We start from the raw sequence: 13,339 nt of genomic DNA, 5'->3' as shown, positions 1-13,339 counted from the left end.
TCCCCGCTCATCTTTGCTCCCATAGCACTTTGCACAAAACTCTATTACAGCTATTATGCACTTATCATACTAAATTGCAATTTATCTGTTTATGTGTCTGTCTATTTCCACCAGAATATGCACCCTCAAGAGTAAAGGTCAGGTCTTATTCATCTTTGTATTCTCAGCGCTCAGCACAGTGCTGACACAACAGCCACTTAAACCATGTTTTAGTATTTTTATTATTAAAGAAATGCATGCTCATGTTAAAAATTCAAAACAGCACAGACTGGTATAAAAGGAAAGGTTTAAAGTTGCCTTTCCACCATCCAGACGATCGGTTCCATTTCCCACAGGAAATCACTTTTAAGACATGCTTAAAAATGCATCAGTACGCCATGCACCCCTTCCACCCTACACTCAGCTGACCAACATGCATGGCTCTCAAAGCTGCCACACATGCAAGATAGGCCCCTCCGCCGGCAACACCACAGGGCTGGGTATGAACCCCCCGCCCCATGGCAACAGCCAGGTTAGAGTGTTGTCGCTACAGGACGACGGTGCCATCAGACTAGGACTCAGGTCTACTCTGCAGTCTTCGAATTGATAGTGAGTTCTCTCCACTCACTGACACGTTTCCTCTCTATTTCATCTCTTACTCTCGTCCCGTGATTTACATCAGCACTTCCATGCCTCTGTCATAATTCTGTCTTTGTTGGTCTCTCCATCTGCCTTTCTCTGCCTCTGGTCTGTCCTGTCTCTTGCTTCATCTCTTTATCCTCCTCTCTCTTCGTCTGCCTCTGCTGTCTCTGTCTTGCTCTCTGTCTCTCTGCGTCTGTCGGGATCTCATACTGTCTCTCCCTCTCCCTCTTATTCTTTCTTGCTCACCAACTCTCTGTTTCTACTGTCTCTCGGTCTCATTCCTGGGTTTCTGTTCTGGAGATGTTCTTCCACTCAGCTCTCACAGTCAATGACCAGGCTTACAGCAATACCTAATATGCCACTTTTGAGAGTAGAGGCTTAAGTGTTGTACATCAGTGCCTAAGCCACTGGGAGCATAAGGAGATGCACAGGGATGCACACGTCTATTACAAACACTCTCCTAGGTATGTATAGGGTTTAGAGATGGAGATGAAGCTCAAGATAGAGACTAAGGTTTAAAATGAAATACACACTTTTATTGGAGACTGGAAGCTACTAGAATTTCTGGAAGGGGTTGTCAGTCAGGTTGGTGAAATTACCTCCAGATCTCTCTTTCTGGAATCAGCAGGGGGGATGGAAAGCAAAAGGCCTGGTAGCCCCTGCTGCTGCCTCCTGCCAGAAGAGACACAGAGTGATCTTGCTGCTTTGCAAAAACCCTAGGCACTAGCTCTCTCCTAACAACAGTGATTGGAAGCAAATCAGGCAACTTGAACGTGGGCTCTTTGTTTAGTTCAGTTGCCTGGAATTCGGTTCTAATGAAGCCAAATTCAAAATCTCGCCTGCTCTCTCGCTTTGTTTTGTTTTGTTTTTCATTTTTCAAATAACCTTTTAAAATAACTCAAGCAATGCATGTTTATTGAGAAACAACAATAGCGAAACTATGGACGAAGGGTAAACATTACCTATAAACCCAACATTCATTATAATCACATGTGAACATTTCGAATCATACCCTTCCTCTTTTTTTTTTTTTACAAGGTATTTTATAGTATATAATAAATTTTTTAAAGTATTGAGTCCCTTCCATGTCCAGGTATATTTCTAGGTGCTTGAGATATTTGATGGAACAACACAGACCCAAAAACCCCGTGACTTCATGTGACTTATTATATTTGTACTATTTTTTAATCTATTTTTCCCTTTCTAGTATTTTGTGGGGAGTTTCCCAATTCAATGTACATTTTTATATATGCAATCTTTTTAGTGGCTGAATATTCTACGACACTCATGAACAACACTCATGGATTGTTTGTTCTAAGCAAAAAGCCGGTTTCCCCATTGAAAGAGCAAATAAGACACTGTAGTTGACTAGGGCTGGTGGCCCCAAAATGTGGCACTTTGGTGTGAAGATTATTTCAAGCTGAAAATAATGAAAGCCTAAAAGACTTGGGAAGAATTTTTGACCTTCCCCCAATTGCTAAAAATAATTTAGATGGAGGACCTGCTCCTGGAAGGGAGCTATCACCATAGACGACTACAGTGTAACATGAAGCAGGTGTGCAGAGACAGGGAGGAACCTAAGGAAGTCTTTGTTAAAATTCCTCTCTGCGTCCCATTGTTTCTATATGGTCCAGAAAACATTTTGTTTACCAAACATTTGTTTTTATCATCTTCCTGTGAATTTTCCTCCTCCCCTTTCAAGTCTCAGACCCATACCCCTTTCTTCTTAGTTCAGAATGACATATATACCCCATTTTGCTTTACTCTCTTTAGAATCTCATGTTTATGTGGATTCCCTACATGCAAGAATTAAATTTTATTTTCTGTTACTCTGTCTCATGTCACATGTCAATTTAATCCTTCAACCAGCTAGAAGAACCTTTCTTTTTAAAGATTTTATTTATGTATTAGAGAGAACAAGAGTGTGCACAGTAGCAGGGGGAAGGGGCAGAGGGAGAATCAGACACCCCACTGAGCAGGGAGCCTGACAATGGGCTTAATCCCAGGACGCAGGATCATGACCTGAGCCAAAGGCAGACGCTTAACCAACTGAGCCACCCAGATGCCCCTAGCTAGAACTCTGAAGGATAGAGGAAAATTTTCCCTCCCTCAAAACAGCAAATATTTAGTAAGCAAGTTGTATACTGTGATTTATAATAAGAAATATATATTTGATCTTCATTTCATCTCTGGCACCAAGTTCCCAAGACCCTTGGAATTTCCTAAGTGATGAGAAGAGATAAAGATGTTCTTTGTTATGTTAATGGATGACTGGGGGACCACACCTAAGGACAGGGGCTGGTTGCAACCCTGACTGGAGGGTTGGGAATTGAATTTTCAGTCCCACTCCCTAACCTCTGGGGAGGGGAGAGGGGCTGAAGGCTGAATAAATGGCCAATGGCCAATGATTTAATCAATCGTGCCTATGTAATAAAGCCTCCATAAAACCCAAAAGGCCAGGGTTCCAAAAGATCCTAGGTTGGTAAACATGTGGAAATTCCGGGAGAGCAGCACGCTCAGAGAGAGCATGGAAGCTCCATGTCCACTCCCCATATCTTGCTCAAGGCACCATCTTGCTTTTCTCTTCCACCTGGCTATTCCTGAGTTATATCCTTTTGCAAGAAACTGGCAATTTAGTAAGTAAAATGTTTCACTTAAGTTCTGGAAACTGCTCTAGCAAATTAATCAAATCCAAACCAAGGAAAGAGTCATTGGAACTTCTGATCTATAACTGCTTGGTCAAAAGCACAGGAGACACCCTGGCATCCAAATTTGTGAGGTGGGGGGATGGCGGTCCTGTGGGACTGAGCCCTTAACTGGTGGAATCCAATGCTACCTCTGGGTAGATAGTCCCAAAACTGAGTTAAATTATATGACACCCAGTTGGTGTCAGAGAATTGCTTGTTGGTGTGGAACCCCCCCAACACACACGCACACGCACACACACACACACACACACACACACGTGCACGCGCACATCGGAAATTAGGTTCAAAGCCTTATTACAACTATTATGTGCAAATAGCTGAAGACATTGAGAGTGATGACGGAACGAGTAAGACGGAGTCCAGGCCTCATTATAAGAAAATGGAACTGGAAAGGAAGACTGTAACTGCAGAAACAGAAGCAATATCAAGAGTAACATATTAAAAATACCATTTAGTAGGTCATACCTGAGCATTAGTAATTCTAATATTAATACTAACAAAATAATAGTGATAACGATGATGATAATAGTTAATCTTGACTGACTGCTTGCTATGTGCCATAGGCTACTTTCAGCATTTTTATATCTATTGTCTCCTTTAACCATTAAGAAACCCTATAAAAAGTATACCATTATTATTTCCATTTTATAATTGAGGAAACTAAGGCACAGATTCATAAAGCTAATTGCCCAAGTTCCCATATCTAGTAGACAGTGGAACAAGAATTCAACCCCATCACAAAACATTGTGTTTTAGTTAAAATAATGTAGTCTTTCAGCCACTGAAGACATGGTTTACTCATGGTCATATGGACATCCAGGAAAGATAACTGCCTAGAATATATCCAGTGATAAAAATATCACCATCTGGCAGAAAAGTATCATCTTTTTCTGCCTGGGGACCTGTACTGTCCCCTGTAATTGTCATTCATTCTCCTACAGTGCCGCACACCAGGTCCTCATCCCTGGGGTCATAGCTTCCACGGAGAAGCTGATAAGAGCTGTGGGCTTTAGCTCACTATGGGGAAAAGTGAAGCACATTGACACTTACACATTGTGCAGTCAATGGTAGGGGTTCATGGACCCCAAAACTCACATATGAATTTTAGGGAAATGATTTTCAATCTTTATAGAGTTCCTAAGGGAATTTATAAAATAAAGATTCCTAGTCCCCATCAACAGATTTAAAAGCAGGTCCCATGAGGACAAACTTTGAGAAACTGGCTGCCCAGTTTAGGATTCTCCCATCAACGAGGCAAAATGTAAGTCAGGGTAGAGGGTTACAGATAGGTTTCTAAGCAGGTGACAACCATGCCTAAAATAACCTCCCCCCCCCTTAAGGGTTCTTATCAAGAGTCTATTTTGGGGGGCTCTGGGAGGCTCAGTTGGTTAAGCATCTGCCTTCAGCTCAGGTCATGATCTCAGGGTCCTGGGGTTGAGCCCGGAGTTGGGCTCCCTGCTCAGTAGGGCATCTGCTTCTCCCTCTCCCTCTGCCCCTTCCCGCCACTCCTACACACGTGCGTGCTCTCTCTCTCTTAAATATATTTTTTTAAAAGAGTATATTTTGGGAAGTGCTAAGGGGGAGGACTTTTGCTTTTAACCCCCCAGCCATCCCCCAAAGACCCTGAAGCAGAAGGATCTATGGCCCACAATTTTGTGTCTCGATAGCCTTGGCCACTCTGGCTAGGGGAAGATGACTAGAGGTATCAACCCATTGGCTTCAGGGCACAACATGATTGGTGATCTGATAACATGATTCTTATTAGCACTTTCTTTAGAAAGCATACAAGTTGTCCACATTGTCACTCAAGGTTCATTAGCCAGCAAGGAGAAACCAAATCGCACATCCCACACATCCTCCCAGAATAACAAGAAGACACATATTAATAACCCCAGGAGAGCCACTCATGGAGAAGGATGGCCCTGAAGGCTTTGATCAAGCTCCATCACGAAGCAGCTTATTACCAAGTAAAATGTATCCTGTTAGTGCCCTGAGATGGGGATAGGACGGGGAAAACCCTGAGGTGGGGTGCCTGTGCCAGGAGTTCCCCTAGGACCCCTCTGCACTGACTTGTGAGGTTCTCTAAAGAAATTCAGAACTGAACCCATGTGATCAAATAGAAAAAGCTTTGGAGCCAGAAAGGGCCAAAATCAAATTCCAGCTGTGCCACCCTGTGGCTGGGTGACCTTGGGCAAGTTCCTTAAGCCAGGACTTCCCCAACTTTAGAATCAGGATGATAATAATACCTCATTTGTATTATGGTGGTGGGAGGATGGAGTGCAATATGGTGATGCTCTAGAATGTCCTTCCAGGGCAGCTGCTCACTAAATTGGTGGTTATTTATATTATTGGGAAGAGTGACGTCTATTATAATCAATATGCCTTATCTGGCTATAGAGAGCTATCGTGGTGGTCAGCAAATTCTCCTTTGCTCACATCCCCATCCCCACCCCCAAAATCATAAGAAGTAGAAAAGGCAATAGCTGGTAACTCAGTTATAATCCTTGAGCAAATACAATCCATGAGTTTCAACAGGCACCCTTCCGTTTGACTACCCCTGCTCCCAAATGTTGACATGCTGGGTTCCCTTGACTGAGACCATACTTAATACTCTTTTAAACGACATTTCCTCTGCATCAGACAATTAAGGAGGGGAAGAGGTGGCTATGCCCCGCTTGCCCCCAAGCCCCTGCTGCAACTAGCTCAGTTATAAGTAATCTGACCTCTGAAGTCCATTAGCAGTGGAAGGTGGAGAATGGATTTTTGCCAGAGACCTGGCTTGTAGAAAGTCCCATCATCTCTTTTTAAGGTTCCCTTTGAAAGGTTTAAACAATGCCAAGAGCGTGGCTTTTGGTAAGGCCACTTGCTCTGAAGCCCAGTACAAATAACTTGAGTAGCTGAGCCTAGAACTCAGGAGCTCTGTGGCCAATATCCACACTTCTTCCCACGTCGGCCAACATGATGGACACAGGTGCACAGGCTTCAGGCAAATTGAGATGCTAGGATGCAAAGGTTCTAACTCTTGCCTGTGGAAAGCCAGCGGTGGGCCAGACCAAGAATAGTCATACGGTGCGACAAAGCGTTGTTGGCCCTCTTCTTCCACTAACTGACCTGCTCAATAGCAGTGCCTTGATTTCCCTACCTGAGAAATGTAGATGATATTTGCCTTTCTTACCTCATAGGCCTGTGGTGAAAAAAACAACAACAACAACTGAGGTACGGGAAGTAATATTCCAATCTTTGAAAGCTGAAGCATTTTGCAAAGGAAATGGCTATAACTGACCTAAAGTGGAGTAACAACATTCAGGAGTGCTATAGAAACAGACACAGTATCTTTTATATACATGGAAAATGTCACGTGGGACTCCCTACAGAACAGTCATGTCCTTTTTCTCTCTACTTACATTTTAGAAAAGGCTCTCTTCTTTCCTTCTAAACCTTGCACCATAAGTTTCCACCTTTGTTTCTTGCCAACCGTTTGACGATTCCATTCATCCCACCTGAGCAGAGCGCAACCCCCCCTCCAGAGAAACCATTCCTCGGCCATAGCACCTGGCTCCCCTCACGCTGACCACGCCTATTCCCTGCCATCCCCATTGGCCACTGCAGCAACACCAATTGGTCTAGTTTCCTCCCTAGGACACACAGACGCATTCTCCATCCTTTCTAGCCAGAGATACAGAACAGTAATTGAGACATACACAAAGACAGGACAAATATTTTACATACGTTTAGTGATTTAACATCAGCTGGCTGGGAGCCAAAGTAATCTACCCTCTGGGCAGCCTGGCCCCTGGTATTTCTGACCAAGGACTTAAACAAAAGAAAGCCCTTTGGAGAAAACTGTGTGTGTCAAATGTCTAGGTAAAAATGAAAAGATGTCTCCAGCTGAGATTTAATGTGCAAATAAAGGCAATCATATCTTTTAAGTGACCACACTGGTTTTTTCTTTTTGGGCTTGGACTATACCCAAAGTCACTGGAAGATGAATGTGTATATTTTTTACTTAAGTTGTTTTTTAAACTAGGTTAAAGCTTCAGTTAAACATAGTTTACATTTATTGTAGGCTAATTTCTTGGAATACATAGGAATTTATATATCTCTACTCTTGACCTTTGGTCACACTATCCATTTATCTCAAAATATCCTTGTAATAATCTCCATCTCTTAATCGAAATATTCTCACCATTTCAAGGTTCACTTGAAGCACCTCCTCTGCGATGAAGTCTGAAGACCACCCCAGTCTGTAGATGCCTGAGCCCCTTCTGAACTCCTACAGCACGCTATGCCCTCAGAGGACACGAAGCTTCTGTTGCCTCTTCAGAGGATTCTTTGAGTACCAGACAGAAAGCGCTTTAAGGCCCGTGTTATTTCTTTTCACCTTTGTGCATCATTCCACATATATCTCTATTATCAGTGTCTAACAAATATTAGGACTCAGTACCTATTTGTAGAATTAAAGGTAAATACGATAATTTGTGTAAGCTTCTTAGGATAATGCTGCCACATGGCAATCTCTCCTTGAAGGTGAGCAATTATTCTTCTCTGAAGTAAATTACTAAATAATTATTAAATAAATAAGTCCATCATCTTTTGGACTTTAGTCTATGATTTTCTGGGGGTCCTCTATAAATGGATGTGGAGAGAGTTCCCGGAGTCAATATTCACGTTATTTTCTTCTAGAAAACCCCATTAAATATCTTAAAAGAAGCTAACTTCCCAATTTCATACGAGGCATTTTTTTTTTTTTTGGTCCAAAGATACAAAGTTCCTTAACATAAAGATGTGATGCAATAAACATAAGAAAGTAGGTTTTGCTGCAAACCCACATTGAAATGAATGCCTGCTTGGATCTCAAATGTTTTGCTTTCCCATAAGTAGATATGCACATGAACCATGGAAAAAGGAGGAACCATGTGAGGTGAAAGGCTTGCTCTCATAGGTCAAGGGTATAGGTCATTGTGTCATTTGTGCATCTGCAACTCTCCCAGTGCACTTTACTTAAATGTAGCAGGTGCACAACACCTCCACGCGGACTGAGTTTGTTCACTGCCTTCCATGTCACACCACATTAACGTTCATTAATAGCATAAAGCACCGATCGGAGAAGGAATTATGTCGGCTTGTCAGGGAAAGCTAAAATCATTTATCATTTTTCTTTATTAAAAAGGTCAAAAATATGTTTAAATACACAGTCAAAGCAAGTGTTTACGTGCAACCTCTAAAACCAGGTTTGTAAGTCACTTAGAAAAGAAATCTGTTTCTGAAGAACGCCAAATCTGAGAGCCGAATGATGGCAGGTGACCTCGTGCTCAATGAATCACCAGGTGCAGATTCTGTGTCTCACTAAAGATGAAGAGGTAGGCGGATAAGAGAACAACCAAATCACTACTTAAGGTAAAGAGTGCAATGTGACAGGCACGTGTTAAAGCCCTTGATTTTCTACAAGGAGATGGAGCTCCCAGCTAAGACTGTGCCCTCCTCCAGCATCATCTGACATCCACCCCAAGAGAGGATTATTTAAAATACTGACGCCAAGAGGTCTGAGTTCTTCCATCCTACCTGAAAGTCTTCAAGACCTGCCATTCTGTGAGGTTTGGGTGCCAGCCCCTATTTGCCACTGCCCTTTTGTACCATCTCAGGAAGTCAGATCCTCAGGTTTCTTCTCTATGTCATGAGACTAAGGATATCTACTCATAACATTTTTGTGAAAATTAAGTGAGACGATGGAACGTAAGGCACCGACCCAAAACCTGACCCAAGTTGGGACTCAGTTTATTTACGAAGGTTGGAAGGAAATCAACCAGATCATCATGGTCTATACAAACGCAGCATTAAAGTATCGTAATGGCAAAACAGAAGAAAAAGCCTCTGTTAACAAACCTTACGACACTATTTCCAGTGAGAAGAGGACAAGGCAATGAACTGAAATATTCAAATAGACTCCAGCATAAAAATATGGAAAACAGAAATTAACACTTGCCACTCACCTATTACCTAACAAGGGTTTTATAAGGGTTAATATGTGTAGCACTTTGAAATGCCTTGGATATAAAGAATAAACACATGCCCCATAACGCATGCGTATATAGACAAATATATATTTTAACAAACTGAGGATCACTGTATAAATTTAGATCAGGGCACAGCATGCCGAGGATGAGTAGGGTAGGAACAATATGTTCTTGCTTACGACACCCAGCTCATGACAAATGATTCATACCCAGCACCTTTCATGCCAAAAGATCCCCCCAGGTGTTCCACCAACTCTAGCAACACTTTCCATCCAGCTAGACTGCAGTATAGAGGAATCACATCACTCCCACGGATGAGGAGAAACAGTCATGTCTTTACACAACTGCCCAAGTCCAACAGCGGAGGGGGTAGGAGCAAGAAGGGAAGGAGGCGAGAGAAACATCCAGAATTCCTCACAAGTTTGACAGGCAGCCTCTAATTACCACACATTCACACCTTTAATGCAGGTGTTACTGTATTCAGAAACCCTGCGTAACAAGGCTTTTTGCTACAGGTGAGACAGGTTTGGAGGACATGCGTTGCCTGTGGCCTTGAGTGGGTCGGGGGGCAGATTTACAGGGGACTGACATCTCAATGTGAAGAAAATGAGAGCCCCACAATCTTGTCCTCAGGTTTAAGTTAGTGGATTTCTTGCTCTGGGGAGATGTGAAGTGCTGTAAGCGCAGGGCTCCAAACAGGTGTTCAGCACTTGACACAACGCGCTTCTGTGTAACCTGGCACGTAAGGAATTGTCACAGCCCCCATTTTAGGGATGAGGAAATTCACACTCAGAGCGCCATCAGCTTGCCAAGATCAAACCATAAATAAACAGAACTAGAACTCAAGTCTCCACATTGCTTTTCACATCACCAAGTGGCCCAGAAAAGTTTTTTCCGCCTTCCTTCCTTTAAAAACAATTGTTAAACTTTGTCTCTCCTATGAATCTGGGCCAGCTTTGCTTTGTGGGACCAGATTAAGACTACAGCTCTCCCCCTATCATCGGCATATACATATTAAAAAACCCGCCACTTGTGTGTAAACAGGCAGGGATTCGGAGCAGGGGGTTTCCTTACAGAACTAAAAACTTCAAAGGGTAGACCATCTCACTAGCAGCACAGTTTGAGTGCTCAAACCTTTCTCATGCACTACCTTGATTATCTGCTACATTATCTCAGATATCCCTGCATGTTGCCCATCCAAGCCCTGACCCTGATAAGCCCAACTGCGCTTATAAGCATCATTAAAAAAAAAAAAAAAAAAAAAAAAGGCTGGCAGTGCTTGCCGCCATTTCTTAAATGGAGTTTAAAATTTGCCAAAGATGTACTCTCCTTTTCCAGCTCTTTCCAAGATCTTTCAAGAGATGAACTAAAGTAGAGGTCTAATGGGTGAGTGATATTTTACAGCTCAAATTACATTAAAAGCCAGAAATATTTTTAGTCCAATGTCCTTTACTTCTTGATACAACAAGATATAATATGTTTGATGTGTTTAAAATCTCCCCTTTAAGCCAGAAGCTTTGAGTTAATCACTTAAAGCAGTGTGAAAGTTATTCAATCAGTTTAAGAAAATTCGAGTTCAAATTGGGGGATTAATTTTAGTGGTTATGATATGAAAGATATGATAGTTAAGGTAAGAAATGAGGGCAACGGTCTCCAGAACTTGAATGGAAAGAATTTCAGCTTCAATTATTTGATTAAAGCATTACTGGGAACCATAGAAAACCATAGCCTCAGTCGTGAGAGCTGAATTGTAGGGAAAACCTTGCTGATGCTCTCAGGACAGAAACATCAATGCAAAATACTGTTTATCCTGGTTTGCCTTAATACAGTTTATATCTATATACCCAAAGAACCCACAATGACAGACTATTATTTTAAAATGTTCACAACTTTCATTAAAAAGCTGGCAATAAGCACAACTCACTAAAGTGGCACTTCCCTGGAAAGGTTTCTGGCAATGACATCACAGCTGAAAACATTCTGAAAGGTACCAGGCTGCATAGACTGTGCCTATTACAAATACTACAATCTCAATAATCCGAGGGAAGCTGAAATTCTTTTTTTTTTTTTCTTTCATTTTACCCATCCTTGGTTTTTATGTTCTTCTTGTCTGCTTACTGGCAGCTCAGAGAACTTTCCACACTTTTAAATCATCTTCACTTATTACCATCAAAGCTGGATCTTTACTATTTCAGCTCACTGAAGTTTTCCAGGTGCAGTTTAAGCTGGAACAGCTACCCCAGATTCCAGACATGCAGGCTTTTCCAAAAACCTAAAACCTCCCCTGACGTGGCCAAAGCTCAGGGACTTGCACCCACTCTCCCCGGTGTCACCCTCCTGGAATCCAGCAATCCCCCTGGTCCCTTCATAAAGGGAGGGCTAAGTCTTTATTTGTGCTCTCCTCTAGAGGAGGTCAGGCAATGGGGAAGAACAGGGGGTTGTTGTCACTGGGATATATCTGATCTTCCTGGGACTGATCATGCCAGAGAACAACCACTCATTCACGGGCTGGAAAGCCCCAGCTCTCAAAACACACTGGCTGGTGCTGTTAGAAGATGCTAGAGAGTTCCCATCCTGAAACTTGCATCCACTTGGTCCCCAGAAACAGAGAATACATTAAGGGCACCTTAGTGCCCACTGCATATCTCTTCCCTTCTGGGGCAGAGGGGATTAGAAGCTTTGCAGAAAAATAAAAAGCTTACACATAAAGCCTTCTTGATCTTACTTGTGCTCACCCATAAGTCTAGCAAGTAAAAGGAAAGTCACTTAAAGGAATGTCAATCTGCCTGGAAATTTAACCCATTCACCTCCACATTCAGAATACTTAATCCCCTGGGTTTGCCAGTCTTCAGCTCTGTTAGTACACCAATGAGACCAGGAAACAGGAAACAGGGATTTGCCTGCCCGGTTTGAAGCTTTGAGGGGGGGGGGGGTTGAAAGGACTCTGCTGGTGTCATGGGTCTCCTGATAGGTGACATTAACTCCTAGGGGAGGTGGGCAGAGAAGACTTTAGTTTGCAGCATCTCTCAAGTCCAGAAACCCCTTTCCCCCTGAATTCTCCAACAGAACACACAGCCTGCTTTAACCCTTTCCGTCTTTCACCCCTTGCCCTCAGTCCCCATCTACTCACGCTGCTGTTGTGGCCAGACCAGTGGACCATGGCTTGGTTGTGTGCGGAGTCGCCTGTCAGCGCGAACGTGGTGCTGGTCAGTTTCAGCTCCTCCATCCGGAAGCGAGTGGCTTTGTCCGGGTCCCGCTCGGGAGTCCCAGGCTCCTGCTGCCCTCCATCCCTGAGCACTCCCCGGGGGCTTCGACTCGCGCCCTCTCCCCGTTCTGCCTTCCCTGGATCCGCTTCACTCCGTCTCCGCCGGCCAGAGCGTGGGGCGACCGCCACGGACGCCCCGGTGCCGGGGGTCCGCTCCAGGGACAGCGCTCGGTCTCCGGGGGCCACCGCGAACAGGGGGCGCCCAAGGAGGGGCAGGGGCGTGGCGGCAGTTCTGCCTCGCGGCCCCTGGCGAGGGAAGCCCCCTGGGGCCGGAGCCCAGCGTGCGGCCGAGCCGGGGGGCAGCTGGGGGCAGCAGGAGCCGCCGCCGCAGGCGCCCGGGACGCAGAGGACCAGGAGCCCCGCGCCGGCGAGGAGCGCGCTCAGCCGGGCTGGGGAGCCGCCGCCGGCGCCAACTTTTCCCATCGCGGGAGCGGAGAGCAGCGAGCGGAGAGGGGGCCGGAGCGGAGGCGGCGGCGCGGGGCTCTCCGCTGGCCGGCTGTGGGGGGGCAGGCGCTCAGGACCCCAACTCCATCCAAGTTGGGCCGCGGAGGGGGCGGGCGGAGGCGGCGCGGGGCAGGTGGCGGCCGCTTGCCCAGGCTGGGCTGGTGCCGAGCGCGGCTTCGGACAGAGCGAGCCGCCGCCACGCGGGGGTGGAGCTGAACTGAAGTCACGGGCGGAGCGGGCGCTGGCGCGCTGGCGGGCGACGCGGGAGGGAGGGCGGGAGCTGCCGG

The 13,339-nt window shown here is 44.8% G+C and overlaps 1 protein-coding gene across 4 annotated transcripts in view; it reads right to left on the bottom strand.

Moving 5' to 3' along the window:
- Positions 1-13,043, bottom strand: part of SORCS1 (sortilin related VPS10 domain containing receptor 1) — a 485,001-nt gene extending 471,958 nt beyond the window's left edge. For 3 of the 4 annotated variants that reach the window (XM_040624056.1, XM_008686657.2, XM_040624057.1), the window contains exon 1: positions 12,474-13,031. In XM_040624056.1, the coding sequence (XP_040479990.1) occupies positions 12,474-13,031 (558 nt within the window). Of the gene's footprint in view, positions 1-12,473 lie in introns of all 4 variants that reach the window. The other variant, XM_040624058.1, reaches the window with a different exon arrangement.
- Between the last annotated feature and the right edge of the window lie 296 nt (positions 13,044-13,339).

The sequence above is a fragment of the Ursus maritimus genome, unplaced genomic scaffold (assembly GCF_017311325.1).
Source record: "Ursus maritimus isolate PB19 unplaced genomic scaffold, ASM1731132v1 scaffold_7, whole genome shotgun sequence".
In the NCBI taxonomy this organism is placed as follows: Eukaryota; Metazoa; Chordata; class Mammalia; order Carnivora; family Ursidae; genus Ursus; species Ursus maritimus.
This window is presented reverse-complemented; position numbering and strand designations above follow the sequence as displayed.